Source organism: Heterodontus francisci, chromosome 7, assembly GCF_036365525.1.
Source record: "Heterodontus francisci isolate sHetFra1 chromosome 7, sHetFra1.hap1, whole genome shotgun sequence".
NCBI classification, from domain to species: Eukaryota; Metazoa; Chordata; class Chondrichthyes; order Heterodontiformes; family Heterodontidae; genus Heterodontus; species Heterodontus francisci.
The window spans coordinates 12677682-12695451 of record NC_090377.1 but is presented as its reverse complement, the minus strand read 5'-3'; the positions used below and the strand labels follow the sequence as shown (position 1 = coordinate 12695451).

The window sequence follows — 17770 nt, the reverse complement described above, 5'->3', positions numbered from 1 at the left end:
GCTTTGTTTCATACCTTTTGCATAATGAGAAAAGGCACAAATATCTTTCTGCAAGGGTTACCTCCCACCCTGGCACAGTGCTGTTTTTTTTATTCATGTTTCCCGTAGACTCTCTCCTGTGATTGCAGCATTTAGTAATTTTAATTGCTGTAATGTTTCTGAAACCAAGCCCCCATCCTGTGACGTGAACAGCTGTATAAATAGGGTCCCGGGACAGCTGTTTTCCGTTGCTTCTCCCGCTGCCTTGTTCCCTATTGTTCCCAGTCTGAGCTGATCAGCCCTTGTACAGTCTCTCTTCCTAACACCAGCCAGCTTAGAGACAGAAAGAAAAAAGGACATTTGAAATGGTGAGTGGGCTGAATTGGACGTGTTCCCCAGCCTTTAAACTGCTGAAACAAAAAGTGGAATTTTTGTTTAGGTTAAGTTAAAGATGTGGATCAGAGTTTGTGCTTTTTGGAGGTTTTCAGTTCAACTTGAGCAGTCTGTCCTGGTTATAAGAGAAAGAATTGCTTATGATTGGAGATTGGGGGAAGCTGGTTGAGGTGAGGCAGAGTCCAGGTGTGTTTGGAGAGCAGTGATTTGAGGTTAACGTGGAGGGTGAGCAGACGGGCAAGTGAAATCTCTTTCATTCAGACTGATCCCAATGGAGAAATGCTCCCAAAATAATCTGTTTGAATTACTCCCTGGAGAAGAAGAGGGAATCCTATTGAGGAAAAGGAGAGGGTATCTGTGTCTGGATGGGGGCTGACTTTGTCCCCTCATTCACTGGGGCTGGGTATCCTCACTGACTACTGCTGTTACCCCCCCCCCCCCCCCCCACCCCGCTATCCTGGAGAGTCCAGTCAGCCCACAGGCCAAAGCCCATGAAGGTCACAGGGGATTAAAACCCCTCTCCCCGCCCAAATACTATTAAGAAAAACACAGCAAACTTTTAATGGGTGTATGGATGCGTGTGCGGGCGCTGTTTTTCTTTCTCTCACTCTCCTGTTTGCTGCAAAGGGGCCATTTCAGGACTAGGAGGAATTTGGTTTCAGAAGGGGCGAGAGGAGGGAACCCTAGAGGAGCTAAGTTGAAAGTTAAGCTGCTACATTTTATAAACCTAAAAGTGGTGCTTTTTTAACTGCGTTAATGTTGCTATATTGTGAAGAGGCAAATGGTTTATATTAATCAAATCTAACAGGTTTCAGTCAGCTAGTAGATTGATCTTAAATCCACATTCCAATTGTGTGAGGGCAGCCAGCCATGAAATGAAAGCTTTATAATTTTTTTTTGCAAAATGCATTTTTTTGCCCTTTTTCTTGGCATTGTGCCAAGCCCTTTCCCGTTTCCTGGCAGCGCTGTGATTGGTCAGTTTCTTGTTTCTACTCAGCAGTCCTCTGGTGGCTGTGGAAGCTGGGCTGCAGTTATACTAGCATCTGCGCACGGCTTGCAGCTGGCTACACCTGTGTTGGCACTGTGGTCCACCTCTGGCTGCGAGTTGTGCATTGGGCACATGTGTGTGTATCTAGTCAAGGGGGTATTGGGGGCCCAAGAAAAAAACAATGCATTATTAAATCATTTCTTTTTAATTTTTCACTTTATCTCTTTTTCTCTCTCTCTCTCTTTATCACTTTTGCATGTCTAGCAAGCGGCAGGATGAATTGGTCCCTGAAACCATTTGTTCCATTTTGAGTTACAGAAAAGGCTAATGTATGTCATCATCGATTATGCAAACTATCTTTTGCATAACAAGAATATGCACAACAAGGGCTATTTTGACCTCTCTCCTGTCAATGCAATGGATTTGCTTTTGCAGTATGCCTCCTCTGATCGGCAGTACTTATTCAGTTTCTTTTTATTTCAGTTCCATGTTTGTCTCTCTCGACATTGCATTGTGTCCCAGGGCTGCGCTGAATGCAAATGTGCTCTGACCAGAGCCAGGCACTGCCAGGCTTGAACTGATCAGCTGAATAGAAAAGTTTTACAAGTGCTTGGATTTCAATAGCGTTCATCATGTAGAGAGACCTTGGCTTCTTACAGGGCAAGTGAAGAAATGGAGAGGAAACAGAAAGGTGGAGAGACACAAACACACCGACAGAGACAGAGAATTTTTTTTTTATTCATGGGATGTGGGCATCGCTGGCAAGGCCAGCATTTATTGCCCATCCCAGTTGCCCTTGAGAAGATGGTGGTGAGCTGCCTTCTTGAACTGCTGCACTCTTTGTGGTGTTGGTACACCTACAGTGCTGTTAGGAAGGGTGCTCCAGGATTTTGACCCAGCGACAGTGAAGGAAGAGTGATATAGTTCCAGGTCAGGATGATGCGTGGCTTGGAGGGGAACTTGCAGGCGGTGGTGTTCCCATGCATCTGCTGCCCTTGTCCTTCTAGGTGGTAGAGGTCGTAGGTTTGGAAGATGCTGTCGAAGGAGCCTTGGTGCATTGCTGCAGTGCATCTTGTAGATGGTACACACTGCTGCCACTGTGCGTCAGTGGTGGAGGGAGTGAATGTTTGTAGATGGGGTGCCAATCAAGCAGGCTGTTTTTGTCCTGGATTGTGTTGAGCTTCTTGAATGTTGTTGGAGCTGAACCCATCCAGGCAAGTGGAGAGTATTCCATCACACTCCTGACTTGTGCCTTGTAGGTGGTGGACAGACACTGGGGAGTCAGGAGGTGAGTTACTTGCTGCAGAATTCCCTCCCTCTGCTCTGCTCTTGTAGCCACAGCATTGACGTGGCTTGTCCAGTTCAGTTTCTGGTCAATGGTAACCCCAAGGACGTTGAGAGTGGGGGATTCAGCAATGGTAATGCCATTGACTGTCAAGTTGAAATGGTTAGATTCTTTCTTGTTTGTGATGGTCATTACCTGGCACTTGTGTGGCGTTACTTGCCACTTATGAGCCCAAGCCTGGATGTTGTCCAGGTCTTGCTGCATATGGGTATGGGCTGCTTCAGTAACTGAGGAGTCGCGAATGGTGCTGAACATTGTGCAATCATCAGCAAACATCCCCACTTCTGACCTTATGATGGAGGGAAGTTCATTGATGAAGCAGCTGAAGATGCTGGACCTAGGACACTGCCCTGAGGAACTCCTCAATGATGTCCTGGGACTGAAATGATTGGGCCTAGGACACTTTTTTTACGCAATTGTATTTATATAGCGTCTTTCACATTTTCAGAATGTCCCAAAGTGTTTCATAGCCAATAAATTATTTTGAAATGTAGTTTCTATTAGATAGGCAAACCGGCTGTACAGCAAGATCACACTAAGGGCATATGAATGACCAGGTTATTAATTTCAGTCAGATTATTTGAGAAATCGATGTTGGCCAGGATCTCGGGAGAACTCCTCTGTTCTTCTTCGAATAGTGCCATTGCATCAACTGAGCGTGCAGGTGTAAAACAGCACCTCTGACAATGCAACACTCCCTGAGTACTGATGTGTCATCCTAGGTTAGGCATTGGATTCTTCATTGGAGTGGAGCTTGAATCCAGGACCAAGAGGCAAGAGTGCTACCGCAGAGCCAAGGTGACATTGAAGAGAAAAATATTCCAGAGTATTTTGAAAGCAAAGATGGAAGTGACTCGATAGAGAGGATTAAAGAGGAAGTTTTAGAGAACAGGGGCAGGTTAGAATCATAGAATGATAACAACACAGAAAGGGGCCATTAGACCTATCATACTTGTGCTAGCTCTTTGACAGAGCAGTATATTTTTCCCTCTTGTTGGCTCCCTCAACGCCTGCCACAGACCCAGTCTAGCAGCTATGTCCTTTAGGACTTGGCCAGCTCGGTCAGTAGTGGTACTATTGAGCCACTCTTGGTGATGGACATTGAAGTCCCCCACCCAGAATACATTCTGTGCCTTTGCCATCGTCAGTGCTTTTTCCAAGTAGTGTTCAATATAGAGGAGTACTGACTGATCAGCTGAGGGAGGGCAGTAGGTGGTAATCAGCAGGAGGTTTCCTTGCCCATGTTTGACCAGATGCCATGAGACTTCATGGGGTCTGGAGTTGATGTTGAGGACTCCCTGGGCTCCCTCCTGACTGTATATCACTGTTCCGCCACCTCTGCTGGGTCTGTCCTACCGGTGGAACAGAGACAATTAGTCTCACTCCCTTGCCTTTCTCCGAAGCCCTGCAAATTTTTCCCCTTCAGGTACCTATTGAATCTGCATCCACCACCCTTACATGAACCTCTGTTCTCGTCTCCTGTGTGTCCCTTATAGGAACATCGGAAACAGGAGCAGGAGTAGGCCATTCGGCCTGTCGAGACTGCTCCACCATTCAAACAGATCATGGCTGATCATCTACCTCTACGCCATTTTTCTCCACTATCCCCATATCTATTGATGTCATTAGTATCCAGAAATCTATCGATTGCTGTCTTGAACATACTCAGTGATTGAGCTTCTGCGGTAAAGAATTCCATAGATTACAGGGGTAGGCGGTGGCGCAGTGATATTGTCACTGGACTAGTAACCCAGAGACCAAGGGTACTGTTCTGGGGACATGGGTTTGAATCCCACCACAGCAGAAGGTGGAATTTGAACTCAATTAATAAAAAATTCTGGAATTAAAAAGCGAGTCTAATGATGGACCATTGTCAATTGTCCAAAAAAACCTATCTGGTTCACTAATGGATGTTTAGGGAAGGAAATCTGCTGTCCTTACCTGGTCTGGCCTACATATGACTCCAGACACACAGCAATATGGTTGACTCTTAAATGCCCTCAGAAATGGCCTAGCCAGCCACTCAGTTGTACCTAACCACTACGAAGTCAGTAAGGAATAAAACCAGACAAACCACTTGGCATCGACCTAGATATTAGTTTAGTTTAATTTAGTTTAGAGATACAGCACAGAAACAGGCCCTTCGGCCCACCGAGTCTGTGCCGACCATCAACCACCCATTTATACTAATCCTACACTAATTCCATATTCCTACCCCACCTTCCCTATATTTCCCTACCACGTACCTATACTAGGGGCAATTTATAATGGCCAATTAACCTATCAACCAGCAAGTCTTTGGCACGTGGGAGGAAACCGGAGCACCCGGAGGAAACCCACGCAGACGCAGGGAGTACCCAGAATTGAACCCGGGTCGCTGGAACTGTGAGGCTGTGGTGCTAACCACTGCGACACTGTGACAACGGCAAACCCAGCCCTGTCGACCCTGCAAAGTCCTCCTTACTAACATCTGGGGGCTTGTGCCAATGTTGGGAGAGCTGTCCCACAGACCAGTCAAGCAACAGCCTGACATAGTCATACTCATGGAATCATACCTTACAATGTCCCAGACAATACCATCACCATCCCCAGGTACATCCTATCCCACCGGCAGGACAGACCCAGCAGAGGTGATGGCACAGTGGTATACAGTCAGGAAGGAGCCCGAAGAGTCCTCAACATTGACTCCAGATCCCATGAAGTCTCATGGCATCTGGTCAAACATGGGCAAGGAAAACTCCTGCTAATTACTACCCACCGCCCTCCCTCAGCTGATGAGTCAGTACTCCTCGATGTTGAACAACACTTGAAAAAAACACTGAGGGTGGCAAGGGTGCAGAATGTACTCTGGGTGGGGGGACTTCAATGTCCATCACCAAAACTGGCTCAATAGTACCACTACTGACCGAGCTGGCCGAGTCCTAAAGTGCATAGCTGCTAGACTGCGTCTGTGGCAGGTGATGAGGGAACCAACAAGGGGGAAAAAGATACTTAACCTCATCCTCACCAATCTGCCTCGCGCAGATGCATCTGTCCATGTTGGAATTGGTAGGAGTGACCACCACACAGTCCTTCTGGAGACAAAGTCCTGTCTTCACATTAACACCCTCCATTATTTTGTGGCACTATCAGCGTGCTAAATGGGATAGATTACGAACAGATCTAGCAATACAAAACTGGGCATCCAGAAGGCGCTGTGGGCCATTAGCAGCAGCAGAATTGTAGTCAACCACAATCTGTAACCTCATGGCCTGGCATATCCCCCACTCCACCATCACCATCAAGCCGGGGGAACCAACCCTGGCTCAATAACAAATAAAGGAGGGCATGCCAGGAGCAGCACCAGGTATACCTCAAAATGAGGTATCAACCTGGTGAAGTTACAACCCAGGACTACTTGCGTGCCAAACTGGATAAGCAGCATGCATTAGACAGAGCTAAGCAGTCAGATCTAAGCTCTGCAGTCCTGCCACATCCAGTCGTGAATGGTGGTGACAATTAAACAACTAACTGGAGGAGGGGACTCCACAAATATCCCCATCCTCAATGACAGGAGAGTCCAGCACATCAGTGTGAAAGATGAAGCTGAAGCATTTGCAACAACCTTCAGCTAAACGTGCCGAGTTGATGATCCATCTCGGCCTCCTCCTGAAGTCCCCAGCATCACAGATGCCAGTTTTCAGCCAATTCGATTCATTCTGCCTGATATCAAGAAACGACTGAAGGCACTGGATACTGCAAAGGCTATGGGCCCTGACAATATTCCGGCAATAATATTGAAGACCTGTGCTCCAGAACTTGCCGTGCCCCTAGCTGAGCTGTTCCAGTGTAGCTATGACACTGGCATCTACACTGCAATGTGGAAAATTGCCCAGGTATGTCCTGTACACAAAAAACAGGACAACTGCAACCCGGCTAATTACCATCCCATCAGTCAACTCTCAATTATCAGTAAAGTGATGGAAGATGTCATCAACAGTGCTATCAAGCGGCACTTGCTTAGCAAAAATCTGCTCATTGATGCTCAGTTTGAGTTCTGCCAGGGCCACTCAGCTCCTGACCTCATTACAGCCTTGGTTCAAGCATTGACAAAAGAGTTGAAGAGTTGAGGTGAGAGTGACTGCACTTGACATCAAGGCAGCATTTGACCTAGTATGGCATCAAGGAGCCCTATCAAAACTGGAGTCAATGGGAATCGGGGGAAAACTCTCTGCTGGTTGGAGTTGTACCTAACGCAAAGGAAGATGGTTGTGGTTGTTGGAGGTCAATTATCTGAGCTCCAGGACATCACTGCAGGAGTTCCTCAGGGTCGTGTCCTAGGTACAACCATCTTCAGCTACTTCATCAATGACCTTCCTTCAATCATAAGGTCAGAAGTGGGAATGTTCGCTGATGACGCACAATGTTCGGCACCATTCGCAACTCGGAGACTGAAGCAGTCCGTGTCGAAATGCAGCAAGACCTGGACAATATCCAGGCTTGGGCTGATAAGTGGCAAGTAACATTTGTGCCACACAAGTGTCAGGCAATGACCATTTCCACCAAGATAGAATATAACCACCTCCCTTTGACATTCAACAGCATTATGATTGCTGAATCCCCAACTGTCAACATCCGAGGGGCTACCATTGACCAGAAACTGAACTGGAGTAGCCATATAAATACCGTGGCTACAAGAGCAGGTCAGATGCTCGGAATCCTGCGGCGAGTAAATCACCTCCTGACACCTCAGCCTGTCCACCATCTACAAGGCACACGTCAGGAGTGTGATGGAATACTCTCCACTTGCCCGGATGGGTGGAGCTTCAACAATACTCAAGACGCTCAACACTATCCAGGACAAAGCAGCCCACCTGATTGGCACCCCATCTACAAACATTCACTCCCTCCACTACTGGTGCACAGTAGCAGCAGTGTGTACCATCTACAAGATGCACTGCAGCAACGCACCAAGGCTCCTTAGACAGCACCTTCCAAACCCGCGAACTCCACCTGGAAAGACAAGGGCAGCAGATGCATGGAAACACCAGCACCTGCAAGTTCCCCTCCAAGCCATACGCCATCCTGACTTGGAACTTTATCGCCGTTCCTTCACTGTCACTGGGTCATAATCCTGGAACTCCCTTCCTAACAGCACTGTGGGTGTACCTACCCCACATGGACTGCAGCAGTTCAAGAAGGCAGCTCACCAGCAGCTTCTTAAGGGCAATTAGGGATGGACAATAAATGCTGGCCTGGCCAGTGACGCCCACATTCTAAGAACGAATAAAAAAAAGATTCACCCACCCTCTGAGTAAAGAGATTCCTCCTCATCTCAGTCTTAAATTGCCTGGTGGCTGGTCATCCTGTGTTGCCTTCAGTCCCATCAGGTACTGCTCAACCCATGTAGCTATGCTATACAAAGCCCTGGTTCGACCACATCCGCAGTACTGGGAGCAGTCCTGGTCACCACACCCTCGGAAGCTCTTCGAGGGAGTTCAATGTAGATTTACCAGAATGATACCTGGGGCTGAATTTTACCAGCCCCTTGACGCTGTGGGTTGCGGTGGGGGTTCCGTAAAATTCTGTGGGGAGAGGCCCGCCTCGACTCCTGACATCAAAAAGGGCCCACCGCATATTATTGGCGGCGGGAGGACCTTGGTGCAGCCTCCCCACTGCTTGGCGGCAGGTCCTTCGTTTAAATATTTAAATTAACAAAAATGAGATGTAAATGAACTAACCTGCTGGCGGCAGCAGTCCCACGCTGATTTTATGGCTGTCGAATGCACCTCCACACGGAGTTCCGAAGCGAGAACCTGATGGGGAGGGGGGTAGGAATAAAACTTTCAGGCGGGAGGAGTGGGGGAGCGGAGAAAACAATTTTTATATTGCCTGTGGGATGGTGGAAAGGGGTTGAGGGTCAAAGGGAACAAATTTCGGGGGGAAAGTTTGGGATATCAATAACAATTTATTATGAGGGGGAGAGAGAAATCTATATATATTACCCATTGTGGGAGTGGGAGACGGGATTTACAGTTGAAGTAAACTTTTATTTTTATTTCCTGGAGACTGGGACATTTAAATATTTAAATGTCAGTGCGGGGCTTTAAAAGCCCTTTAAAAATGGTGCTGCCGCCTGCGCGGTGGCACCGGACGCTGTTGGGGACGTGGCTGTCGCCCCCTTTATGTCATCGGGGGCCCCCTCGCATAATATCACGGGGGCTCGGTGGTGGCACTACTGTGTCGGAAGGCCGTCAAGTTCAAAGCCTGCGCCGCACGCTAATAAAATCCAGTCCCTGGATTCCAAGGGTTTAATAACCAGGAGAGTTGACACAAACTAGGATTGTATTTCCTGAAATTTAGAAGGTTAAGGAGTGATTTGATTGAAGTTTCCAAGATATTAAGGGGAACAGTGAGGGTAGATGGAGAAAAACTATTTGCACTTGTTGGTAAGCCTCGGACCAGGGGGTATGATCTAAAAATCAGAGTCACGTCTTTCAGGAGTGAAAATAGGAATCATTTCTTTAAGAAAAGGGTGGTAAAAGTTTGGAACTCTCTTCCGCAGACAGTAATTGATGCCAGATAAATTGTAAATTTTAAATCCGAGATTGATAGATTTTTGTTAACCAAAGATATTAAGAGATATCAAAATACTGCGGATGCTGGAAATCTGAAACAAAAACAAGAAATGCTGGATTCACTCAGCAGGTCTGGCAGCATCTGTGGAAAGACAAGCAGAGTTAACGTTTCGGGTCAGTGACCCTTCTTCGGAACTTCCGAAGAAGGGTCACTGACCCGAAACGTTAACTCTGCTTGTCTTTCCACAGATGCTGCCAGACCTGCTGAGTGAATCCAGCATTTCTTGTTTTTGTTTCAGATTTCCAGGATCCGCAGTATTTTGCTTTTATTTTAGTGTTTAATTCACTGCCACTTCTCTTCCAGGAATGCTTACCTTGAGGAAGTTCTGCTCCTCTCTCCGACGGGATTTTCGTTTGTCTCTTTTACCTCGTTCACCTTCATTGGAGTTCCGAAGAAGGGTCACTGACCCGAAACGTTAACTCTGCTTCTCTTTCCACAGATGCTGCCAGACCTGCTGAGTGAATCCAGCATTTCTTGTTTTTGTTTAAGAGATATCATCCTTGTTTTCAAATCCCTCATGGCCTCACCCCTCCCTAATACTGTAATCCCCTGCAGTCCTTCAACCCTCCGAGATCCCAGTGCTCCTCTAATTCTGGCCTCTTGTGTATCCCTGATTTTAATTGCTCCAACATTGGCAGCCGTGCCTTCAGCTAGCTGTGCCTTAACCTCTGGAATGCTCTCCCTAAACCTTTCTACCTCTCTCTCCTCCCTTTAAGATGCTCCTTCAAACCGACCTCTTTGACCAAGCTTTTAGTCACCTGTCCTCATATCTCCTTATGTGGCTCAGTCAAATTTTGCTTTATAATGCTCCTGTGAAGCACCTTGCATTGTTTTATTCTGTTAAAGGTGCTATACAGATGCAACATTGTTGTACCTGGGGCAAAGGTGGGTATACGGAGTTACGTCACAGGTCAGCCATGATGTCATTGAATGGCGGAACAGCTGGACGAACTAGTTGGCCTACTCCTGTTTCTATGTTCCCAACCTATTTGCGAGTCTGAAAGGGTACAGGAGACTTATGGAAAACCCAATGGCATGTAGAATTGACAGGAATATGGACATGGGATGAGAAAATAATGGAGAAGATTATGTCGAATTACAAAAGAATGTATGGCACAGAAACAGGCCATTTGTCCCAACTGGTCCATGCACAACACAACCCACCTCCCACCCTATCAACATATCCTTTTATTCCTTAACAATCATGTATTTATCTAGCTTCTCCTTAAATGCTATTCACCTCAACCACTCCTTGTGGGAGTGAGATCCACATTCTCACTACCCTATGTTTGAATTCCTTATTGATTCCTTATTGAATTTATTTGTTTTTTTTATCCTTTCATGGGACGTGGGTGTCACTGGCACGGCAGACATGTAGGCCAGACCAAGTAAGGACGGCAGATTTCCTTCCCTAAAGAGCATTAGTGAACCAGATGGGTTTTTATGACAATCAATGATCGTTTCATGGCACCATTACTGAAACAATCTTTCAGTTTCAGATTTTTTAAAATTAATTGAATTTAAATTCCACCAGATGCCATGGTGTGATATTAACCTGTGGCCCAAGGGCATTAGCCTGAGCCTCTGGATTATTAGTCCAATGACATTACCGCTATGCCACCATGACTATCCTATATTTCTGTTCTGCTTGTTTTGGTCTCCCCAGCAAGTGGAAGTATTTTCTCTATGTCTAATTTTAAAGACCTCTCTCAGGGTGCCTCTCAGCCTTTTGTTTTAAACTTTTGATTTAAGTCCTCACCTGTTTTAGTTGTCCAATTCTAAATGCGAGGTTGCACATACCTTTATTTTATTATTCATTCATGGGATGTGAGCATCGCTGGCAAGGCCAGTATTCATTGCCCATCCCAAATTGCCCTTGAGAAGGTGGTGGTGAGCTTCCTTCTTGAACCGCTGCAGTCAAGTGGGGCAGGTACACCCACAGTGCTGTTAGGGATGGAGTTCCAGGATTTTGACCCAGCAATACTGAAGGAATTGTGATATATTTACAAGTCAGGATAGTGTGTGGAACTTGCAGACGGTGGTATTCCCATGTGCCTACAGCCCTTGTTCTTGTAACATGTGCTGTGGATGTATTGTAGTTAGATCTCCAGAAGGCATTTGATAAGGTGCCACATCAAAGGTTATTGTGGTAAATAAAAGGTCATGGTGTAAGGGGTAATTTACTGGCATGGATAGAAGATTGGCTAGCTAACAGTGAACAAAGTAGACATAAATGGGTCATTTTCTGGTTTTTATGGTTGGCGAGATGTAATGAGTGGTGTGCCACAGGGATCAGTGCTGGGGCCTCAACTTTTTACAATTTATATAAATGACTTGGATGCTAAATTTGCTGGTGACACAAAGATAGGTAGGAAAGTAAGTTGTGAAGAGGACATAAGGAGGCTACAAAGGGAGAGAGATAGGTTAAGTGAGTGGGCAAAGATCCGTCAAATGGAGTATAATGTGGGAAAATGTGAAATTGTCCATTTTGGCAGGAAGAATAAAAAAGAAGCATATTATCTAAATGGCGAGAGATTGCAGAGCTCTGATAGCTGTAATGTGCGGGTTGTCTTATGAGGAAAGATTGGACAGGCTAGGCTTGTATCCGCTGGAATTTAGAAGAGTAAGAGGCGACTTGATTGAAACATATAAGATCCTGAGCGGTCTTGACAGGGTGGATGTGGAAAGGATGTTTCCCATTGTAGGAGAATCTAGAACTAGTGCTCCCTATTTAAAAATAAGGAGTCACCCATTTAAGACAGAGATGAGGCGAATTTTTTTCTCTCAGAGGGTGGTGAGTCTTTGGAATTCTCTTCCTCAAAAGGCAGTGGAAGAAGAGTCTTTAAATATTTATAAGGCAGAGGTAGATAGATTCTTGATAAGCAAGGGGGTGAAAGGTTATCGGGGGTAAATGGGAAAGTGGAGTTGAGGTTACAATCAATCAGATCGAGGGGCCGAGTGTCCTACTCCTGCTCCTAATTCGTATGTTCTAGATGGTAAAGGTCGTGGGTTTGGAAGATGCCGTTGAAGATCCTGGCCTGTTTCGATATACCTGGAGTTGGCTGTAATCATTCAGGGCCTATCTCACATCCCACTAATTGTTCATGACTTCTTTTGCAGCGTGAATGTATCTCCATCCATATTGGTCAGGCTGGTGTCCAGATGGGCAATGCCTGCTGGGAGCTGTACTGTCTGGAGCATGGCATCCAGCCTGATGGACACAAATCTGATGACAGAAGTATTGGAGGGGCAGACGAGTCCTTCGACACCTTCTTCTGTGAAACGGGAACTGGGAAACATGTGCCCAGGGCAATCTTTCTGGACTTGGAACCATCTGTGATTGGTAATGGGAAATACTGATCTATAAAACACTACTGAAACTTTTACGCAGAGAGCTGTTGTGATCTGGAATGCGCTGCCTGAAAGGGCAGTGGAAGCAGATTCAATAGGGACTTTCAAAAGGGAATTGGATAAGTATATGAAAAGGAAGAAATTTTTGCGGAGCTCTGGGGGAAGAGAGCGAGACTAATTGGATCAAAGAGCCAGCACAGGCGCAGTGAGCCAAACTGGCTACTTCTGTATCATTCTGTGATTCTAACTCTCGGTACAAGACTCTTGACCAGGTACTTCCCTTCCCTGAACGTCTGATTGTGTTTGAATCACTGAAAGGTGGGACAGCAATCTATGAGAGTAAGAAATTCTGACAGGACTGCTTATCTCTCTGTACCAGACAGAAGTGGAGATTGATATGTACTACAGTCAAGGGCTTGCCTTGATATACTGATTGGGATTAATATTGGACATATGTGTTGCTCCCTCTTCACTGAGATTAAAGAATAAATGTAACTACATTTAATCTGGGGTGAATGTTGAAATGAAATGCAGCACAATGCAGCATAGAATGACACAGCACAGAAGGAGGCCATTCGACCCATCGTGCTTGTGCCAGCTCTTTGAAAGAGCTATCTAATCAGTCCCACTCCCCCCTGCTCATTCCGCATAGCCCTTCAAATTTTTCCCATTCGAGCGTATATCCAATTTAAAAGTCCCTATTGAATCTGCTTCCACCGCCCTTTCAGGCAGCGCATTCCAGATCACAACAACTCACTGTGTAAAAAAAAATATCCTGGTCTCCTCTCTGGTTCTTTTGTCAATTACGCTAAATCTGTGTCCTCCGGTTACCGACCCTCCTGCCAGTGGAAACAGTTTCTCCTTATTTACGCTATTAAAATCTCTCATGATTTTGAACCCCTCTATTAAACCTCCCCTTAACCTTCTCTGCTCTAAGGAGACCAATTGCAGCTTCTCCACTCTCTCCACATATGAATCCGAGTATGTGGTCAGTGTAACTTATTGAACTTTTCGTTTTGCAGATGAGGTCCGTACTGGTACCTATCATCAGCTGTTCCACCCTGAGCAGCTGATCACCGGGAAGGAAGATGCTGCCAACAACTACGCCCGTGGGCACTACACCATCGGCAAAGAGCTGATTGACCCCGTCCTGGAAAGACTTCGCAAGATGGTATGGATATTGATGTTTACAGCTCAGTTGCAGAATGACGTCGGTCTGATGTGTATTGGGGGTGGATGATGTGCGTGCTGCAGGGAGCACCTAGGGTGTTGACTTGATGATTTAGGAAATGTTGCAGCAATGGGTTGTAACCTCAGACCTTGCGTCCATTGGCAAGTCTAATGAGGTTGTCCCCTTGGGCCAACATGTCTGCTTTTGGTAGGGCAACAGTCTACTGGTGCAACCAAATGAGGGACCCACCTTTACCTTTGAACATACGAAACTGGCAGCAAGAGACCAGCTGGGTCCAGCAAAAGCTCACCACGCTCATGACCACCAAAGCATCATGACTAGACAACTGCCCACTTCCCACCTCTCCACAGCCTGGAGATCTCCTGGGAAAGGCGCAAGCAGTGAACCTGTTCCTGATTGGGGCAGAGGTTGCATGACATAGAAGACAAGCTCCTTTGGCAGAACCTTCCAAACCTCTACCACCTAGAAGGACAAGGACAGCAGATGCATGCGAACACCACAAGTTCCCCTCCAAGCCACACACCATCCTGCCTTGGAATTATATCACCGTTCATTCACTGTAGCTGGGTCAAAATCCTGGAACTCCTTTCCTAACAGCACTGTGGGTGTACCTACACCCCAAGGACTGCAGCAGTTCAAGAAGGCAGCTCACCAACACCTTCTCAAGGGCAATTAGGGACTGGCAATAAATGCTGGCCTAGCCAGAGATGCTCACATCCCAAGAAGGAATTACAAAAATACACTTGGTCCGTGTGATCTCCTGAACTGTTTTTCATTTGCCTGATAGAATTAAACATGAATTTTGCAGAGTATTTTCTCCCTTACTGGCCTTGGGTTTTTTGCCGCAGTGTGAGGGAGGGGTGGGGGGTGGGGGGGAAGGTGTCTACAAAGAGTCTAGTCTTGATGCTCCAGCCATCATGGTGTGGGGTGGGGTTGGTAGACTGGCCATTTGTTCCTGCCCATCAGTTTTTAATATTTGTATTTATCGGAATCATTCCTGTGGTGCAGGTAGCTTTAGGTTCTTGACTGACACTCAAAGGTTGGGGACCAGATAACGAAGCACTTGCTTGTGTTTGGAAAATGACATTTATTGTTTCCTTGTCTTTCTCGTTTCCTCTCCCAGGTTGACCAGTGCACAGGTCTTCAAGGCTTCCTGGTGTTTCATAGCTTTGGTGGTGGCACCGGTTCCGGATTCACCTCCCTGTTGATGGAACGTCTCTCTGTCGACTATGGCAAGAAGTCCAAACTGGAGTTTTCCATCTACCCGGCTCCAAGGATCTCTACAGCTGTGGTCGAACCCTACAATTCCATTCTGACCACTCACACCACTCTTGAGCACACCGATTGTTCCTTCATGGTAGATAATGAAGCCATCTATGACATTTGTCACAGAAACCTGGACATTGAGCGTCCAGGCTACGTCAACCTGAACAGGCTGATTGGTCAAATTGTGTCGTCAATCACAGCATCTCTCCGTTTTGATGGAGCACTGAATGTAGACCTAACAGAATTCCAAACTAACTTGGTTCCTTATCCTCGTATCCATTTCCCTCTGGTGACGTATGCCCCTGTGATCTCAGCTGAGAGAGCTCACCACGAGCAATTGTCAGTGGCCGAGATCACCAACTCTTGCTTTGAGCCAGGCAACCAGATGGTCAAGTGTGACCCTCGCCGTGGCAAGTACATGGCTTGTTGCTTACTGTATCGGGGTGATGTGGTGCCAAAAGATGTCAATGCTGCCATTGCAACCATCAAGACCAGGCGTTCCATCCAGTTTGTTGATTGGTGCCCAACTGGTTTTAAGGTTGGCATCAACTACCAGCGTCCCACTGTAGTATCTGGTGGGGACCTGGCCAAGGTGCAGCGTGCTGTGTGTATGCTGAGCAACACCACAGCTATCGCTGAAGCCTGGGCTCGTCTCAATCACAAGTTTGATCTGATGTACGCCAAGCGTGCCTTTGTGCATTGGTATGTGGGTGAGGGGATGGAGGAAGGGGAGTTCTCGGAGGCCCGTGAAGACCTGGCAGCCTTGGAGAAAGATTATGAAGAGGTTGGTGCAGATAGCACAGTGGATGATGATGACAACACAGAGGAATTCTGAATTCCATTCAACCCAAGGGCAGATATTTCACTTTTGTTTGACATACTTTAGATGTGAATAAAATACCATTAATATTGAGAGATTGTGTTTTAACTTGAATTAATATTCATTGAGAAACGGAACATTTTAAACATTATAGCCTTTTAAATTAGAGGTACTTATTTGGAATCATGTAATGAAAATAATTGCTGTAACATTTCATTGGAGAAACCTTTGACACGCCTAATTATTAAGTGAAATCTAAGTTGGATATTGAGGTGGATTTGGAGTTTTGTGATGTGCTCCGCCTTCCATTTTGTAGCAACAGCTTGCTTCGAAAAAGTAACTAGAAGTGCCAAAGAACTCTAGTTCAAATCCACAGCAGTTTGAAGATTTGAATTCATTGTAAAAAGAAATCTATGAAATAAAAAGTTGATATCAGTAAAAGTGCCCATGATGTTGTCGGATTGTCATACGGGTGCAGCGGAGATTTACCAGAATGATACCAGGACTCCAATGGTAAACTGCGAGGAGAGATTACACAAACTCGGGTTGTATTCCCTGGAATTCTGAAAGTTAAAGGGTGATTTGATCAAAGTTTTCAAGATATTAAGGGAAACTGACAGGGTTGATGGACAGAAATTATTTCCACTGGTTGGGGAGTCTGGGATTAGGGGGCACAGTTTAAAAATTAGAGCCGGACCTTTCAGGAGTGAAATTCGGAAACACCTCTTCACACAAAGGGTGGCACAAGTTTGGAATTCTCTTGAGCAAATGGTAATTGGTGCTAGGTTAATTGTTAATTTTAAAACTGAGATTGTTAGATTTTTGTTAGTCGAAAGTATTAGGAGATATGGGGCAAAGGTGGAGTTCGGTCACAGTTCAGCCATGATCTCATTGAATGGCGGAACAAGCTGGAGGGGCTGAATGACCTCCCCTTGTTGTTATATTCCTATACAGGTTCATGAATGTCCTTTAGGGGAGGGAACCTGCTGTCCTTAACCGACCTGGGTCTATATTCAACTCCAACTCCATGCCATTATGGTTGACTCTCTAAACTGCCCTCTGACATGGTGTGGCAAGCCACTCAGTTGTATCAAAATTGCAACCAGTGGTTCAAGAAACTGAGCCTCTACCACCACCTTCTCAAGGAGCAACTAGGGATGGGCATTAAAAGTCAGCCTTGCCAGCAACACCCGCACCTGCGAATGAATAATAAAAAGGAATAGGCTTACATTGATTGAGCTGAGACACTAGAACCCCTACACACACTCATCAACTTTCGTTGCTCATTGGATGTGTTTTTGGAACAAATTAGGGGACAGAGAGTGATTAGAAATAGCTCTCCATGACCAAATATGGTAATGTATATCTCAGTATGTGCCAATGCTGAAGGTAGATTCACAAAGTTCCATTGTTGCCTCAATCAGAACGTTCTGGCTTCAAGTTTCACTCAAGAGACTGAGTATAAAATCCAGGCTGACACTCCCAGTGCAGTACGGAGGGAGTGCTGCACTGTCTGAGGTACCGTATTTCAGATGAGGCGTTAAACTGAGGTCCAGTCTGCCCTCTCAGATGGACATAAAAGATCCTACGCCACTATTTTGTAGATGAGCAGAGGAGTTTTTTCTGGTGTCTTGGTCGATATCTATCCCACCAGCTACAATAGATTTCTGGTCATTTAACGCAGTGAACACACTTCAAAAGTCCTTCATTGACTGTGAAGCACTTTGACCCATCCTGAGATTGTGAAAGGTACTACATTAATGTAAATTATTTCTTTTTTGCTGGTTGAACCTATACAACCATGAACCCAACTCTTGC

The 17770-nt window shown here is 46.0% G+C and overlaps 1 protein-coding gene across 1 annotated transcript; it reads left to right on the top strand.

Moving 5' to 3' along the window:
• The first annotated feature begins 261 nt into the window (after positions 1-261).
• Positions 262-16315, top strand: LOC137371670 (tubulin alpha-2 chain). Its single transcript, XM_068034467.1, has 4 exons — positions 262-347; positions 12444-12666; positions 13697-13845; positions 14990-16315. Exons 1-4 carry the CDS (start codon positions 345-347, stop codon positions 15965-15967), a joined length of 1353 nt encoding a protein of 450 aa, XP_067890568.1. The 5' UTR covers positions 262-344; the 3' UTR covers positions 15968-16315.
• Positions 16316-17770: the final 1455 nt, after the last annotated feature.

What these genes read in the sequence shown, in the direction of transcription:
- LOC137371670 (XM_068034467.1), top strand. An exon ending in CTTGGAACCATCTGTGATTG is followed by an intron (nt 12,667 to 13,696) that starts GTAATGGGAAAT and finishes TTCGTTTTGCAG; the next exon opens with ATGAGGTCCGTACTGGTACC. An exon ending in TGGAAAGACTTCGCAAGATG is followed by an intron (nt 13,846 to 14,989) that starts GTATGGATATTG and finishes TTCCTCTCCCAG; the next exon opens with GTTGACCAGTGCACAGGTCT.